This window comes from Lemur catta, chromosome X, assembly GCF_020740605.2.
Source record: "Lemur catta isolate mLemCat1 chromosome X, mLemCat1.pri, whole genome shotgun sequence".
In the NCBI taxonomy this organism is placed as follows: Eukaryota; Metazoa; Chordata; class Mammalia; order Primates; family Lemuridae; genus Lemur; species Lemur catta.
The window spans coordinates 51,400,426-51,418,518 of NC_059155.1; the positions used below are offsets into that span (position 1 = coordinate 51,400,426).

At 43.6% G+C, this 18,093-nt stretch overlaps 1 protein-coding gene across 1 annotated transcript in view; it reads right to left on the minus strand.

Annotated features, from left to right (window-relative positions):
- Nucleotides 1-18,093, minus strand: part of MSN (moesin) — a 67,029-nt gene that overhangs the window by 17,179 nt on the left and 31,757 nt on the right. The window contains exon 2 of the mRNA XM_045538421.1: nucleotides 6,826-6,909. Within this exon, the coding sequence (XP_045394377.1) occupies nucleotides 6,826-6,909 (84 nt within the window). The remainder of the gene's footprint in view (nucleotides 1-6,825; nucleotides 6,910-18,093) is intronic.

Below are 18,093 nucleotides of genomic sequence, written 5' to 3' on the forward strand. Positions count from 1 at the left end.
CAGAACTAGTACAGTGGTGCTATGGTTTGGATGTGGCTTGTCCCCACCAAAACTCATGTTGAAGTTTAACTGCCAGTGCAGCCATGTTAGAAGGTGGAACCATTAAGAGGTGGAGCCTAATAGGAGGTGTTATGGTCATGGGGGCTTCACCCTTGTGGATGGCTTAACCTTCTGCCACATTATGAAGCAGCATGAAAGCCCTCACCAGAAACCAAGGAGATGTTGGCACCATGCTCTTGGACTTCCTAGTCACCAGAATCATAAGCCAAATAAACCTCTTTTCTTTATAAATTACCCAGTCTCAGGTATTCTATGCCAACACAAAACAGACTAAGACAAGCAGCAACCAGCCTTTGCCTGTACAAATAGGCCAGTTGTAGAGGCTCAGAGTTCCCAGGACTGAAGGGAAGTGAGGCAGGCACAGACTGCACAGACAGTCCTAGAGATCCAGGAGTGAGCTCCTTTGCCTTTTTTTGCACCATGTTGTCTGTTTCACTGGTGGGATGGGTATGGGTATGGGTGTGATGAGAGGAGGAGGATCATGGGGACCAAAGTAGTTCTGAGATCCAGAGTAGCTCAGAAAAGTCAGACAAAACAATAGCTAAAGTGATGTCAAAAGAAAGATTTCAGAATCAGTGAGGGATTTTGATCTCTCTGAGCACTGATGATTCCTTTGTAAACATAAAGAAATCAGAAACATAAATTTTCCACTTCCCTAGCCTCTAGGGCTTGAAGAGATGAGCAATATCTCTCAGCCTGCACTGAAGTCCCAAAGTGAGGAAGTGAGGATGTGGGGGGAAGGAAATATGGTCTGAAGTCAGACTTGAGACTGAAAAAGAACAAAGGACACAAAGGGATGACCCCTGACCCCAAACTATAAGGAAATCTCTAATTAAGGTCCATGGGGTACTGGGAACCATTTAATCATGCAACTCTTGGCCCCTTTTCCAAGTCTCAGGATATGGAAATGAGGCCAAGCTTTGCTTGCTTCCAGCTTTGCTTCCAGCTGAGACCTCCACTCTTAAAAAAAGAGAAACCTCATTTTCAAGTGGGAGAGAAGCATCTAGCTTCCAGTTCCAGGAATAACCTCTGTGGCTCCAGTGACTAGGGTCTTTATCATTCTACTCTGAGAAATGGCTCCATCCCTGAGAAAAAAAATTCTTTCTTAGCTCCCTTTGATTCCAGACTACCAGCTCATCTGATCTGAGCCAGTATTTCTCAAAGCTGCCATGGAAGAAATCCTTAAGTAGAAAATAATTAATGTATATACCCAGGGGATACAGGGGGCAGGGTGAGATGGGGTGGGAGGAGATAATAAGTAAATGGCTATAAGCCAGCCATAATTTCTTTCAAGCCTCAAGTTTAGTCTTAATCATTTATGCGAATTTTACATGCTACTCCTTAAATATTGAATTTTTAAAATTATTACAAGTAAAATTGATGCTCCAAGATAGTAAATCATATTTAGCTCAGTTTTATGTCTCTCCTAGAACCTGGCACATTCACCTAGAGGGACTAGGACTTCAGTTTGTAAGACACTGGCTTAAGAAACTGGAGGATGTGGATTCTACTCAGCCCCACCACAAAAATCCCCAAAACAGACTGTGGAGAGTTATAAGGTTCAAGTAACATAAACTGGAAAACTGAGGTCCAGTGAGCAGAAGAAATTTGCCTCTGAGAAAATCCTCACTAGTTACCAGGAGCTTCTAGATGTAAGAAATAACCCCCTTGAGCTTGATTTTATATATGGAGGCAGCCTACATCTGGGGTCTGTAGAGGGAAGGGGAGGTCAGGTCAGTTCTGAAGCAAAGAGCCTCCTTCCTTATATCTATCCCCATGCATCTATCTGAGTAAACAAACTAATGATGTCACCAGCCACTTCAGAAGCCCAGAGCAGGATCAGGAAGCAAGGCTGAAGCCTAAAGAGGAGAAATACATGAGAAATGATGTGCAAAACTGCGTCAATGCCCAAACACCTGAGGCCCACTGAGATCCCATTACAGGCTTGGCAGCAGCTCCATCAGCCACTCACCTGAAAGCAAATAAATGCACAAATGGAAAGCTCCAAGAAGGGCTACCACCATCACTGCTTCTGTTACTCCACACTACCTGTGCTCAAGTGGCCACCTGCTCTATAACAGAGAACACACTCAGCTGGTGGGGTTCTAATTTTTTGAATCAGGCAAAGGGGTGGGATGTGGTTGCAGAGGACACAGCTGATAAATGCACCAGAAAACCTGAAAATGCTACATTCCCTGGTTCAAGTCCCAGTTATACCACTTCTTAGCTATGTGACCTTAAACAGATATTTTCACCTCTTTAAGCCTCAGTCCCTCATCTGTAAGATGGTGATGCTACTATTATAACAACAGATATTAGTTATTTTATCAAATATAAACAGCACAAAGAAGAGAAAGGTTTGCTGTCCTCAATGCAGAGTCTTTGAGTCTTAAGTACTTTACTGAGTCAGAAAAGCTTCCTGATTTCACAGCTCCCTCATCTGAACTCCCAGGGCAATTTCCACCTACTTATTTAGCCCTTAATAACAACCAACATTACAATGCCTGCTATACAACAGACACTTTACTTATTTGAGGATTAAATCACAAAATCTCTGAGATTAGTGTGATTATCATTTTACTGAGGAAAGGAAAGTTCTGAGAGACTAAATGAGCCATCCAAGGTCACACAGCTAAGTAGCAGGACAGAATTTGAACCTATGGCTGACACCAGATCCTATGCCTTATATGCCACCCCATGCAACCTGAGCCTCAAGGGTGCTTATTTCATTCTTTGTGGGAGGAGAGTGGAATATGCTTTTCTATGCCTCTATAGGTAAGGAATTCCAAGTTCCTTAAGGGCAGAGATGGTGTTTAACAGAATAACCCTTCAGTCGATATTGAATGAGTCCATGAACAAATGAATGAATGTATGCTGAGATTTCGCCTCTGTCCTAGAGCTCAAAGACCTTGAGGGGAGAGGACAGGTAAAGGTAGCCTATAGTTAGAGATAGAGACCCTGGGTGGGGAGCAGCCAGACAGAGGGTTCTCAAAGTGGAACTCATAGTGGCAGCACTGCCCCTTAGCAGCACCTATATAATCTATGATGAAGAGCCTTTTGAAGATGCTCAGGCTTCAGAAGTTGAGGCAAGTGACCGAATCACTCTAGCAAAACATGTTCACTCTCCTCTCTAACTGTAAGCAGACTCACAAAAAGAAACAGATATAAATGGGAGGAACTGTGGGCCCCACTTCCCTTTCCACCAGGCCCTGGGCCTCCTCAAATTATGGCATCCCACTGTTGCCTGTTATTTATCACTGGTGCCAAGGAGAGTGCTTCCTCTCCGGTCTGCTTCCTCTCTGGTCATCAGCCAGATGACTGCTAGGTTCCAGGATGGTCCTCAAGCTTTTGTCAATTCTCCCCAAGGAGGCCAGCTCCTTCCTCCCAGGCCCTGGATCGATAAGAAGGGCCTCCTTGAATGATGGTCTCAAGGGCCAGAGAGAACAGACTTCCTCCCTTATGTCTCATCAAGTTAGAGAGAGACAAGAGCTCACATCCCCCAACTGCCTGTGAATGCATACCTCTGCAGATTCCCGTCCTGATCTGCCTTAGCCTCAAGAGGTCCAAAATGTTCAATGTCTTGAGCTCAAACCTTTTTCCCTGTAGTTTTCACCTATGAGGTCCCAGCTCTGACTCTTCTGACCTCACAGAATGTGACTGTACCCTCCTTTCTAAGACAGTTCATTCTGAAGACAGAGAATACATCTTTCCTGAGTTTTCTCCAAACTAAACACCCTCATTCACCCCAAGCATAGTAGTGCAGTGGAGGAAAGGTATAGTTTTGCAACCAGAGCTATATTCAAAACTCCATGTCACAATTTACTAACTACACGACATACAGTATGCTCTTTAATCCTCACAATAATCCTACCTCTGAGAGGTGAAAGTACCTAGCCAGGGATAGTCCCTAGTAGATAAATAAATGATACTTCTCAAGACAACACTGATATTCTAGATGGGAAGTCACGAACTTCCTGGTTTCCTCTCTCACCTCTCCCCAACCAGTATGAAAAACTCAAGTCTCTCAAGGGTTTTGTATGAGAAGCAGTAGCTTTTAGAACTAGCACACCAATCTGGCTAGGGCTCCCTACCATCTGGGGCTTCCCTTAGAACCACACCCACAATACGCAAACCAAACCAACACTAACAAAAAATTACCAGGCCTTGCGGCTTTTCAAAGTTAATAAACCTCTTTGTTCAAGGATTTTTTCTGCCCCAGGCTCTAAATCGTGCCTTCCTCACCCTCCGCAGACGTCCCCCTCCAATGCAAAGGAACAAAGCCCCCAGTGTTTAGGGCAAGGGATGGCGTCATTTGGTTTGGGAGGGGGAGTGAGCAGAATCAGGGCCCTGGGAAGGAGTCTAGGTAGAAGCCAAAGGAGCCTCTGGCTCCCAGCTGGACCATAAAATCTGCACTGACTGACACCCTCCCCTCTATAGCTGCTGCCCAGAATGATACTGCTGTTTAAAACAAAGGGCCTAAAAGCCTACATATTATATCGACACCTCCTCCCTTTTGTCCCAGAGACAGTAAGAAGCCTGTCTAGAAGAGATATGCCCCCTGGCAGCTAGCCCCACCCCCACATACACCAACAGCTGATCATAGTCAGGGGAGGTATTCCCCTCTTTTTTACAGAAAAGGGTTGACTGAAATCGAAATAGTGAGAATAAAAATGAAAGAGAAAAAAAAATGGAATGCAGAAATAAATGGCAGAGATAAAGTTTTTTAGATAACCAGATTGGAAAGATAATTTAGACACTACAGATGGGAAACTCTCCAATATAAAACCTGCATGCAAAGAGAGAATGTAAAACCTTAATATAATCAGGATGCATTCATTCATTCCAGACTAGCAATGTAATCACTTGTGAGCTTTGTGAATGTCAGCACATTACTTTAATTGTAGTAAATATGTATTTAAATATTTATCAGACTAATTTGTATATTCACAAATTAAATATGAATGATTACACTTCACCATTCTAAACAAAACAAAGACAAAACAAATTCCAGAGAAGAAGAAAGTTTCAGCTAAATCGAAAGTTAGATATTCTGAGGATCATTAAGCCCATCTCCCAACTTTAGCTCATTAATGAGACAAGAAGCATCACGGTATTGGAAAGGGAGCTATCATTTATTACATCTCTACTACATGCTGGATGCTTTACATAACAATCTCTTCTCTATTTGTATTTTCTTATTATCTTTCTCATCTCTTTCTAATTTATCTGTTTGGATTAGGCATCCTTATATGCCACCATAACCAGTTTCTCTGGGTAACAGGCAAGAAATAAAACATAACATACTAACAAAAAGCCTATGAGGTAGGTTATTAGGCTTTTGGGGGTGGGTATAAGGATACCATCCCAGAGAGGTTCAATAATTTCCCCAAGGTCTAGCTAGGAAGATAAGAATGCTGTTTCCTCATATTTAAAATGGGCCAGTACTAATTCCTGTACTCACATGGCTTTATGATAGTCAAATATAGTACCTGGCATACAGTAAACCCTGGACAAATGTTAACTATCATCTGTAATAGCCACAGACAATAATTTTCCCCACTCTGTGTAACATCAGGGACTTAGAGGGCATGTCCAAGCTGCCTTCAGATTTCTAGCCATCCCTTCCTTCCTCTTACATAGAGACCTGAATAGAAAACAGCCCCGTCTCACCCCCATCTCCATTCCACACTTATCTTTCCTCTAACCAGTCAGGAATATTCACAGCAATAGAATTAACCCATTTGAACACAGCCTCCTCCTCCTTTCTTCCTTCCCCTCCTCAACCCCAGGGAAGTTCTCATACAGCAAAGGGACCCAGAGAGCAAGGGAGAAAAGGAAGTAAGAGGGCCAGGAGACTCTATCAAGGTAATATGCAGCTCCAACATCCTGGACAATAAGTCAGACCCTCACCCCACCAGAGGCTGGTGGAAAAATGGGATAATGGCGCATCTTGTGAGGTCCCAGTCTCTGGAAATGGGAGCCTCATTTTTGCTCCTAGAAATCTGGCCACAGATGGCACATTCTCCTGGTCCCTGGGGAGTGTTTGAATGCTAAAAGACTCTGTAGTTCCCACCTGGTTATTATATAGCACATCCTTTCTGACAGAAGTGATTCAGAGTGAGGGGATACCCCTTGGGTTGGAGATGGAAATGACATTACCAAAAGGGAGTAAGCAGTTATCTCCATGGCATGCCTGCAGGAGGTGAAGTACCCTTCCACTGCATCCATCACCCCCAGTGTCATCCTAAGTCCAGCATTCCTTTGACAGAAATGTACATTGAGCTCACCACCTCAGGGAGAATAAGTTGGTTTCCTTCTACTAGGAAGCAAAAAAATTTGACGGAGGCTGTGTGGTACAGTGGCAAGAATGTGGGGTTCAAATCCCAACCAGATACCAGCTGGGTGCAATTAAATTTAACTTCTGATCTTCCTCATTAAAATGGAGAAGCCATAACTTACATCTTTCAGAGCTGAAAGGAAGGCTCCATGTGCTAACATTTGTAATGTATCTAGCACAGAATCATACCCCTTCCTATCAAAGGTAGGATTAATCAGGGCCAGGGGATACAGGTTGCTGAAGTTAAACTTTTTTATTAAGGCCCCCTTTTTTATTAAGGCCATAGTCAGCCTTTGTTTTGACCTATGCTGGAGTGAGTAGGGAAAGAGATTCTCTGACAAGAGGCAGAAGGCATGGATGGTTAACATTATGGTGGAAGCTATTGGGAGAAGAGGGGTAGGCTAAGGAGCAATAAGTCCCTGCCTTACCTGGTCAAACAGCTGCTTGCCAGTGGTGTTAGGCTGGATGGCAAACTCCAGCTCTGCATCCATGGTAGTCACGCGCACGCTGATCTAGGATGAGATTAAAAAAGGCAGGTTAGTTGTCTGGCTCTGTGTTCAATAGAGCCTGGGAAAAATATCTCTGTTCAACCACAGAGGAGAAAACTAGGATGCTTAGAACCTGAGAAATTTAGATATTGGTGGGAATATTGACCTGAACAAGCAATAACCCAGCCCCTGCTCCCAACCACCTTACTGGAAACAAAAAACACAGTCACAGGGCAATACTTACCAGGGGGCAAACAAAAATGCAAAACAGCTTACAACCAAGAGGAAGTAAGTGCTAACTATACTTCTTTCAGGAAGTCTTCCCCACCTACACTAGCCAGCTCCAGCCCACAGCATTCTCTTCTTACCTCTGATATACAGCTTGGATTATCTACAGCACTGGTAGATAATTGCAGAAGCAAGCTAAGAGCAGGATAAAGAACACTGTGTTCCAAGCCGAGCACTATAACCAGCTCAATCCACAACCTTAGATATCTCTTATCTCTTTCCTGGGCCTTAGTTTCCCTCATCTGTGCAAAAGTAGGAATGGGGTGGGGGAAACCAGTTAAACTAGGTGATCTCCAAGGACCATTTCAGTTTTGATATCTGTGGTTCTACAGCCTTGCATCATTAACACTTCTTGTATTTATGTTTCATTGGTCTCCCTAGGCACAAGAAAAGAAGAGGGCCTCAACAGAGGGGGGTGTGAGAAGCACAGAGGTGTTACCAAAGCCAAGTCAACAGAGGGGCAAAGGGACAGAGGGACAAAGGCACAGGCCCAGACCAAAGTAACAGGCAGCCACACACCTGATTTCACAGGCACTAGAAAAAGTATCCACCACCTTTACAAATAGATTCCTTAACCCAGGTTAATGATAGCTGAAATTTCATAATTAGAGATTTGTTCCTTTGGCTGAAAACTTGGTAGTGATGGTAGTAGTAGTAATAACAATAGGCAGTAGCTTTCATGTGTCAAGACTTGCTGCTCACTGGGCACTTCATATGTGCTACTCCATTTAATACCAGCAATCACCCTGTGAAGTGGAGAGTATTATTTCCACATTGTGGATAAAGCAATAGATACTTGTCTAAAGTCACATTGTTATTATTAAGTGGAGGAAACAGGGTTTAAATCTAGGTCTAAATCTAAACCTCACAATTTAAACCAATATGCTAAATTCCTCTTACAAAGTACAAAAGTCTTCCATTAAAAGAAATCAAAGATAAATTTTTTAAATTGTTAGCCATTTTGCTTAAGTAGGTAGTCTATATGACCCAGCCACAAGATGGCTTGTTATATGGTCATATAAAATCTTTATGAAGACTATTTCATGCCCAGGGAAGACATTTTAGTAATAGTAAGTGAGGAAGTCTAAACAACAAGTTTTCATATAGTGCATGAGCTCAACTTTGTAAAAAGTATACATACAGGGATGATTTGAATCACGTCCAAGTGTTAGGCTTGGTTTTGGGGTGGTGATCTTATGAGTGCTTTCTCTCTTCTTTAACCTAAAGAAACCCCTAATCTACATTTTCTAGGATGGTCACATACTACTTATACTATTGGGGGAAAAGACCAGAAATAGAATTGCCAAAGATGCAAATCCCCACGGAGTAGGTAAAACATTAAACCTTATCTGTCTTTGAACCTCTGGGACTTTCCTGAGCACAGGGGTCAGGTAGCAGGGAAGAGGGGGCCAGACAGCCATTTTGCCAGCTAAACAATTCTGATGAGGACCAGGCCCAGGGAACAACTTTGTAAATAAATCTCACTAGGGAGCCAGGGAGGAAATCTATTTCAGGATTGACAATGGGACCGGAAAAACCCTGAAGGCAGGAACAAGTAAGGCAAGTACCCCAGTGGGAGTAAGGCAAGTTTAGCCACCTTGACTCGGTGTTACCCTAGGCTTCCTGCCAATCCAGTGACCGCTATAAAACGGGCCCTCATAAAGTAGGAAGAATGAGGCCCAATGGACTAAAATTGGGGAGGCATCTTGCTATATCCAGCCTTAAATCACCCTTGAGCTGGGTTAGGGGCAACTTCAAAATATCAGTGACTAAGGAGACGAGACAGAGTGGAAAGGGTACAGTGGGCTTTTTAGTACATTAGACTTCATTCTTACCTCAAGATTTATGTCTTACTTAGAATTACCTCTTTAGTACCCAAGATTCAGTGGGTACTCACACAAGAGGTTGGCTAAATGAACAGGTACCAAGCAAAGAGAGCAAAGGGATATAAGAAATAGACAGATATAGTACAGTATATACACACAGAGATGGAGACATTTTACATCTTGGCCTTTTTATGCCAGGGACCTTTCTTGCCTATCTAGTGAATCTTCTTTGAATATTTGTAAACGCATAAAATAGATACACGGAGATCAATTATATTGAAATAGTTATCAAAATTTAATAATATGTGGTTATTTATTATCATTTTAAGTAATTACCTAGCACTAGGTCTTATTTGTTAGTTATTAGAATAATTAGAATTAGAATATTAGAATATTAGAATTAGAATATTAGAAATATTAGAATAATTAGTTATTAGAATATTTAGTTAGAATAATTTCAAATTTATATTGAGCATAAATGATATTTTGAGAAATCTATAATAAAATCATGGCATAAAATACTATTTTATATAGTTTATATATAAACTTTTATTAGTTAAGGAAACTAAGGAAAGGGATGGGACTCCAGGGAAACATTCTACAGCCTAGGAGTTAGTAACAAAGTCACAGATACTGAAGTTGCTACTGCATTGTTTTTGGCCTACATTCATATTTGAAAGAGAGGCTAAACTACAAATGAGAGAGGTTAGTGAAAAAAAAAACACATAATTTTGCTCCATCTAAATTTGCAAATCCTTCCCACTTCAAATTATATCCATGGACCCCATGGAGGTCTGAGGACTCCAGGTTAAGAAACCTCCTATAAATTTGTTTCAATTCACCCAATATTAATGGAACACAATGTTTAAGGATCTATAGTGGGTGGCCTGGCGCGGTGGCTCACGCCTGTAATCCTAGCACTCTGGGAGGCCAAGGCGGGCAGATCGTTTGAGCTCAGGAGTTCGAGTCCAGCCTAAGCAAGAGCGAGACCCCGTCTCTACTAAAAAACAGAAAAGAAATTAGCTGGACAACTAAAAACATATAGAAAAAAATTAGCCAGGCATGGTGGCGCATGCCTGTAGTCCCAGCTACTTGGGAGGCTGAATCAGAAGGATTGCTTGAGCTGAGGTTGTTGTGAGCTAGGCTGATGCCACGTCACTCTAGCCTGGTCAACAGAGTGAGACTCTGTCTCAGAAAAAAAAAAAAAAGGATCTATGGTTGGAATAGAGCTGCAGAACCAGTCTCTGGTCTCAAGTCACTTACTGAATATCAGGAAAACCTTAATGTACAAGAGAGACCCTGAAAAGTACCACAACAGAAGAACAAAGGAAAACTTTTTTGGAAATTAGGAACCATAGTTCAAAGTGATATTTGCACTAGTCCCTAAAGACAAGCTGGATTTTGGAAAAGAGGGACTGTGGGGGTATGGGGAAGAGTACCCAAAAGTCCCAGGTAGAGAAACGAATATGTGTGGTGGCCAAGAGGGAGGTAGGGATGCAGATGGTCCATTTACAAGCAGTATGTAGGCCTACTCCAGGGTGAATGAGGCCTTCAGAGTGAAGAGTGGACAGAGAGGTTGGGAAGGTAGGTAGAGGGCCTTGAAGGCTACACCAGAAAGCTGACCCTTAATCCTCTTGGCAGTGGCCAGCCAGCCTAGAGGTTCTGGGCAGGGTGGGGCAGAATCAGAACTGTGATTTTTGGAAGAAAGCACCCAGGAAGGAAACTAAGGAAAGAGGGACTCCAGGGAAAACATTCCACAACCTAGTAGTTCCTAGAGAACTACTGGAAAGAATTGTCAAAGGAAGCAAGCCCGTGTCTCTCGCAGGTCATGTTGATCTAGCATCTTCAGGGTACTGACCAAGGGTGGGGTCCAGTGCTGGCCCATGGTAGACACTCAAATATTTGTTAAAGAATTTTTTTTAAGTAAATCAGTTAGTAAAGAAGGGCCCATCCTTAGTTAGGAATAAGCATATCAGAGAGGTTAGTGTTGGCCATGCTTTCTCCTTCCTAGAGCGTCACCCCAGAATAAGGGCCCTAAAATCTGAAGGTGTCCAGTGGAAACCCAGCTGGAACCTGTTTCTCCTGAATCCCTGCTCAGAATTTCTACCATTCCACTGTGGCTGCTTCTCCAGGGATAGCAGCCTGAGGTTTCCTGAACTTCATTGTGGAGACAATCTTAGGTTTAAAAAAAAAATTAGAAAGAAAAAAAAAAAAACACAAAGGAACTTCCATCCTTGTCTCCACTTAACTCAGAAGAAAATGTGAGGGCCGGGCGTGGTGGCTCACGCCTGTAATCCTAGCCCTCTGGGAGGCAGAGGCAGGTGGATCGCTCGAAGTCAGGAGTTTGAGACCAGCCTGAGCGAGACCCCGTCTCTACTAAAAATAGAAAGAAATTATCTGGCCAACTAAAAAATATATATAGAAAAAAAAAATTAGCCGGGCATGGTGGCGCATGCCTGTAGTCCCAGCTACTCGGGAGGCTGAGGCAGTAGGATCGCTTAAGCCCAGGAGTTTGAGGTTGCTGTGAGCTAGGCTGACGCCACTGCACTCACTCTAGCCGGGGCAACAAAGTGAGACTCTGTCTCAAAAAAAAAAGAAGAAGAAGAAGAAAATGTAAGTCCTATTGGTAGAAATGTAAACTAGTACTGTCACTATGGAGAACAGTATGGAGGTTCCTCCAAAAACTACAAATAGAACTACTATATGATTCCTTTATCCAAAGGAAAGTAAATCAGTATGTTGAAGAGATATCTGCACCCTCATGTATATTGCAACTCTCTCTATTCACAATAGCCAAGATAGGGAATCAATCCAAATGTCCAACAACATATGAATGGATAAAGAAAATGTGGTACATAAATAAATAAATAAATAAATAATATATATATATATATATATATATATATATATATATATATATATATATATAAAATGGAATTCTACTCTGCCATAAAAATGAATGAAAGCCTGTCATTTGAAGCAACATGGATAAGCCTGGAGGACACTATGTTAACTGAAATAAGCCAGGAACAGCAAGTTAAACACCACATGTTCTCACTCATATGCGGAAGCTAAAAAAGTTGATCTCATAGAAGTTAAGAGGATAACAGAGGTTACTAAAGTCTGGGAAGGGTAGGGGGAAGTGGGGCATAGGAAGAGCATAGCGGGGCATAGAGCATAATTAAAGGGTACAAAATTATAGCCAGATAGGAGGAATAAGTTCTAGTGTTCTACAGTACTATAGGTTGACTACAGTTAACATTGATATATTTTATATTTTCAAATAGCTAGAAGAGAGGATATTGAATGTTCTCAAAACAAAGAAATGATAAATGTTTGAGATAATGAATATACTAATTAACCTGATCTGATCACTATAAATTGTATGTATTGAAACACTGCTATATTCCCCATAAATATGTATAATTATTATGTGTCAACTAAAAAAATAAAAAGTTAAAAAGAAGAATAAAATGTAAGTCATGAGGACAGGGCTATGGGTCTGTGCTCTCCTGTTTTCTAAATGTGTATTGAAGGTCAGAGGGCAGGGGTAAACGGGTAATAACAACTGGGTCCTGAAGGTGATAGGCAGGGTAGGAGTCCTGATAAAAGAAGGTCGCTTTGTTCTCTCTTAGATGAATCTGGGACCCAAGAGTGCAAGATGAGCTGCAGGCCCAGATGACAGGGCCCACTGGATGCTCATCCTTAAGGGGTACCCACTTCCTTCCTTTTGGGCCTGGCCTCTGCTCTCTCACTGAGGATAAGAGAGTGGTCTAGTTTGGGAGGGAAGAATCTGAAAATGAAGCATCCAAAGTCAGCAGAAAGTTCCCAGGCAGCCCTTCAGCTTGGCAGCAATAGAGAAGCTGACCTGGGTCGGGTAGCATTTCAAGATGTAGTCCCCAGCAGAGAACTGTTCATACAGATAAATCTCTGCCTAATCCAGGGCCTGGGGAATTTAGGCACAGCCTGAGGTCAAAGACTGTCTCTGGAGAATATTAAGGCTTTAAGAAACAAACGAATAAAAAAATGTGTGTGTGTGTATATGTGTGTGTGTGTTTGGGGTGGGGAATGTCATCCTCTCACACACACTAGCCCTCCCACCCCTTGCCCAAGAACAATAAACCTACTGTTATTCATTGAACAATTCAACACAGAAACTTCCCACACTAATCCCTTCACTGAGTATGAACAAACTCATCTTGGTGGTCCAGTGTCCAAAGCCTTCAACAAACTGGGATCTCTCCCGTGTCCCCAGTTGGCTAGCCTGAGATATGAAAATAACCAGACCAGATGCTACCTCTGCCTTGGCACCAGAAGCTGGGGTACTTTGGTCTCTGGGCCTGGTAGCTTTAAATAAGGGACCCTCTCTTTGCCTAGAGCCAGGAACACCCAGGTGAACAGTAACCCAGCCACAGAAAAGGGGTTTGGCAATGGTTTTCCCTCATCTGCCTTGTGTCACTGAACTATAAGATGTCTCTTTCCTGGAGAGAAGTTTGGAAGAGAAAGAAGGAAAAGCAAAGGAGGAGTCAAATAATCACAAGTAACTTGCCTGAAGCATGGACCTCCAAGCTGGAGGAGCATTATCAGCCTCACTGCAGAGATTAGAAAACTAAAGTACATAGCGGAAGGTGACAGAAGGATGGAAATGAACACTTACTGAATGTCAACAATGTGCCAGCCCCATCACCCACAGTCTCACTTAACATCATTGAGGCCACATTTACTCAGCCAGCAAGTGGTGGAGGCGGGTCTTCTGGACATTCCTGGAGCTCCTTCCACAACTCCACCCACCTCTCTGGTCATGCTGATTTTGCTGCTGTCTTCAGATACTGCCTTGGCAACTATTTTGGCCAAGGCCCAAACACTCTGGCATAGGGAGCCTGGGCACATCTGGGAAACACTGCTTGGTGTAAGTCAGCCCAGTTGGGTCTGAGCTCAATGACCTCACCTCCCACCTGCTACAGCCCCATTCTCCCAGAGGGCCTACCCATTCTGGGCTTTCAGTGTGGCCACTGGTGTGGAGAAGGAGGCAAGTATATGTGGGGGAGGGGACGCAGAGGAAGGATGAGCCCTACCAGGATAACCCTAGAACTCCAGTTTCTTCCCTGGCCAGAGAATAGTCACCACAGTGTCACCCAAACCACCTTAATCATCTCAGAGGCTATTCCCCGTTATTTAGGCTCTAGCACCCATCATTTCCTGCTGCCAGGACTGGGGCCAGGGCAGGGCAGGGCCTGGTCTATCTTGCCTCTTAGGATGACAACACTGGCTCAAGCAGCTGTTTTCCATAAGGGGAAAAACAAGGGTTGCTTTGACTCTCTAGCCTAAGAACCATTTCCTCCTCCTCCCCCTCCCCCTCCCCTCCCCCTCCCCCCTCCCCCTCCCCCTCACTAACTTCCCACCAAATCAGCCTCTTCCCTACTGACTTGGAAACAGTACCTGGTATCGGCTCTGACCTCCTCCTGCCCATTTCCAGACCCTCAACACAGCCAGTAACACCTACCTGGAGTTAACCTTTCCTGTGCCTTTTCCCAGTGGTTTCTAGAAAGGAGAACCATACCCAATCCCCACACCCACACCTTAATGGGTCATCAGTAGTTCTTCAACCACTCTAACTGCTCCAGAGGACATGGGAGACAAGGGTCCCCTTTTGTTTGCTTTGGCCTAGCTTTGCCGTCCAAAAGCTCTCCAAGAAGCATTTTAACTGGAAGACTGGGTGTTACTCCTGCAATTACCATATGTTTGGGGCACCAACCCCTCTCAGCAATAGGAATATAACCACCTTGTCACTGTGGGAGGAAAGCTCAGGGCAGATGCCAAAGCTGAAAAAAAAAAATCAGAAACAGGCCAAGCACGGTGGCTCACGCCTGTAATCCTAGCACTCTGGGAGGCCGAGGTGGGTGGATCGCTCAAGGTCAGGAGTTCGAGACCAGCCTGAGCGAGACCCCGTCTCTACTAAAAATAGAAAGAAATTATCTGGCCAACTAAAAAATATATATAGAAAAAATTAGCCGGGCATGGTGGCGCATGCCTGTAGTCCCAGCTACTCGGGAGGCTGAGGCAGTAGGATCGCTTAAGCCCAGGAGTTTGAGGTTGCTGTGAGCTAGGCTGATGCCACGTCACTCACTCTAGCCCGGGCAACAAAGTGAGACTCTGTCTCAAAAAAAAAAAAAAAAAATCAGAAACAGTGATGTCACCCTAGCAAGCTGCAGTTTCTTCATTAATCCGGCCTTAACTGAATGGCCTTTTGTTCAATCTCAGGCCTAGGTAGCATCCCCCCTCTTTTTCTCTCCACATGTGAAAGTCAGGAAGAAAACTAGCTCCTTAGTGAATACACCTAATTCAAAGTCTCCCTTTCAAAATCAAGCCATACACCAAGAGCAAACACTCCCCTACCCCAGCACATCTCTCCTTCCTAGGCACATGTAACTGTCCAACCATCTCCTTAGCATGGCCATTCCTCCTCTTTACACTTCCTCATGATTTCAACCCACTCATCCTAGAATCTCATCTGGCTTTCTCCCATCTGAATTTCTCATCCCTGTTCTCTAAGATAATAAACAGTCCAGAATCCCAAACTGTCAGACTTGAAAGGAACCTCAGAGATCATTTGATTCAAATGTTCACATCCACACAATATACATCTAGGGAAACTGAGGTCCAGAAAAGGGGAGGTACTTGCTCAGGGCCACACAGCTGCTAGGCAGTGTGGGAGAAGGAATTAAAAACCTGGCTCTTGATACACTAGTCTATTTAACAAGCCATAGTGTCACCCTGACACTTAGAAAACAGTAGACACTTCACACACTACTGTTGATCTGAAGAGACAATGTAGAGGAGGCTGGACCAACTTTCTTCCATGAAAAACTCCAAGCTTTCAATAAAGGTTAGGCGTAACTTTCAGCCTCTGGGAAGTTCACCACCACCCCATTCTAGGAAGACTAAATCTTTTATAACAACATGGAATGAAATTCAGAGAGCCCTGTTTCCAGGACAGCTTCCTTTGCAAAAACTTGGATAGCAACTGGTTGGGAAGAAACCCAGTAACAGGCATAGCCAAGACTCAAGCTGGGGATTGAGGAGGGTGCAGAGCAGAGAAAGAGGCAGAGAATTTGAGGAATGGGTTTGTATCCAGGCAGTCAAGGACAACAAATTTCTTCAATTCCCATAAAACTTCAAAGCTGCTGAAATAAAAGGGAGCAGGCCCATAGTTAATAAAGTAAGTCTCCAAATGGGCAAAGTCCCTCTCTGAGGCCACACCCGGCTGGGCTTCACTCTCTCACATCAGTTTCCTGCTTGACCCAGCTTCCTGCCAGCAAGTTTCACAGGAAGTATTTGTAGACTAGAAACAGACCATTTTTGGCTACTGAAGATGCCAGCTCTGCCCAGGACACCAGAAGAGGGCTCCACTACCTCTGCTCAGGAACACACCCCAGCAATCTCCAGCATCACATCTCTGAAGTACACTGGAACTCATCCAAGCCCTAGCTTGGGTTCCACCCATTGCTCGTGGGAATTCTGCCCCATCCTGTAACCCTCGGTGTTAAAATTGCTAAAGCCAGTATCAGCCAACTATACAGCAGCAAGGGGAGGCTTCCAAGCCTAGTTAAAAAGCTCTGTTTTCAACCCCAGGGCTAGGCTAAGGTAGACTTTATACCTATCTTGCTGGTAAGTTGACAGCTAAACCTGATATCTGGGGAATCCACAAAATTAGAGCCCTTGTCCTAGATATAATGGTCGCAGCTCTTTGAGGGGCAAAGCGTGGAATGGTAAAAAGAGGCTTTGGAGCCTCTTTGGCCCTCCTCCTTCTAAAACTCAGTCTCCTAATCAATGAATTTAATAATATCAACCTCACTACAGAGTTACTGGGAGATTTAAGTTAAAATAATAGACATGATAGTACCTGATACATTATAAGTAGAATATGATGATTACTGATCCCTCGCCTTTTAGCCATACTATTACAAATATCCTACCTGTCAGGAATGATTTAAAACAAAAACCTGTCTGACTACTGAGGGATAGGGGCTGCCCAAGAAGACCTTCAAAGAGCCTTTCTAGCATAAAGGACTCTTTCTCCTTGGAGGCAAACTCTAAAAATGTGATTAGATTTCTAGTTGGCTAGATAATATGAAGCTATGCACAACAGTTAGAGACATACATACTCCTGCATTATTTTAAATGCTTTCTCTCTTAGGAGAGATGGGGATTTCCTCCAAGAAGCAGAACCCTATGGGGAGGCAGAACACAATAGGAGTACCTATGCTACCTTATTCTTTTCAAAGGCTGCCTGATCTTCCTTCCTCATTCTCAACTCTCCCTTGCCATCTTCTCCAGTTATGTCCCACCAACATACACAAGTTTCCACTCCTCAACATAACCCACCAGGACCTCCAAACTCACTCAGATGGTATCCAGAAGATTACAAGCTGGATCTGAAAACTAGCTCATTAGAATCACCTGGGATAAGTTTTTAAAATACAAATTCCCTGGCCTCACCCAGTAGTGCCCGGCATGAGAAGTTAAGAGTCTCAGATAATTCCAAGGCCCAGCCAGATCTGGAAGCCCCTGGCATAGATTATAGCTCCACAAACCAATCAGCCTTTCATGGCCTGGTGTTCATATGACTACAGGATGCCCGATGGAAGGGAAACACAGCAAGAAAAGAGTAACTGCAGAGACATCTGGGCCACTGGGCCTGGTTGAACAGAGCCCACCTCTACAAAAGATCAAAGATGCAGTCAGTCTTGCTACCGCCCCCAGATCACTCAGCACCCTGGCCTCCCTATTTGCAAAGTAGGGCAGGGATTATGCTGGCTCCTCCCAATCTAGAATCATCCCTACCCACCACCACATACACTATTGTGCACTAAAGTAATGTCTATAGGAGGAAAAACATAGCTTTGTATTCTGAAAACCTGGGTTCAAGATCTAGCTCTACCAATAATAAGCCATGAGCTCTCAAAACTCCCCACTTGTGACATGGGCATAATGATGCCACCCTGGCAGGAGTGCTGTGCAGTGCTTAATGAGGTGTCTCCCAAACTTAACTGATCAAAAGAATCACGTGTGGCACTAGTCAAAAAACCCAGAT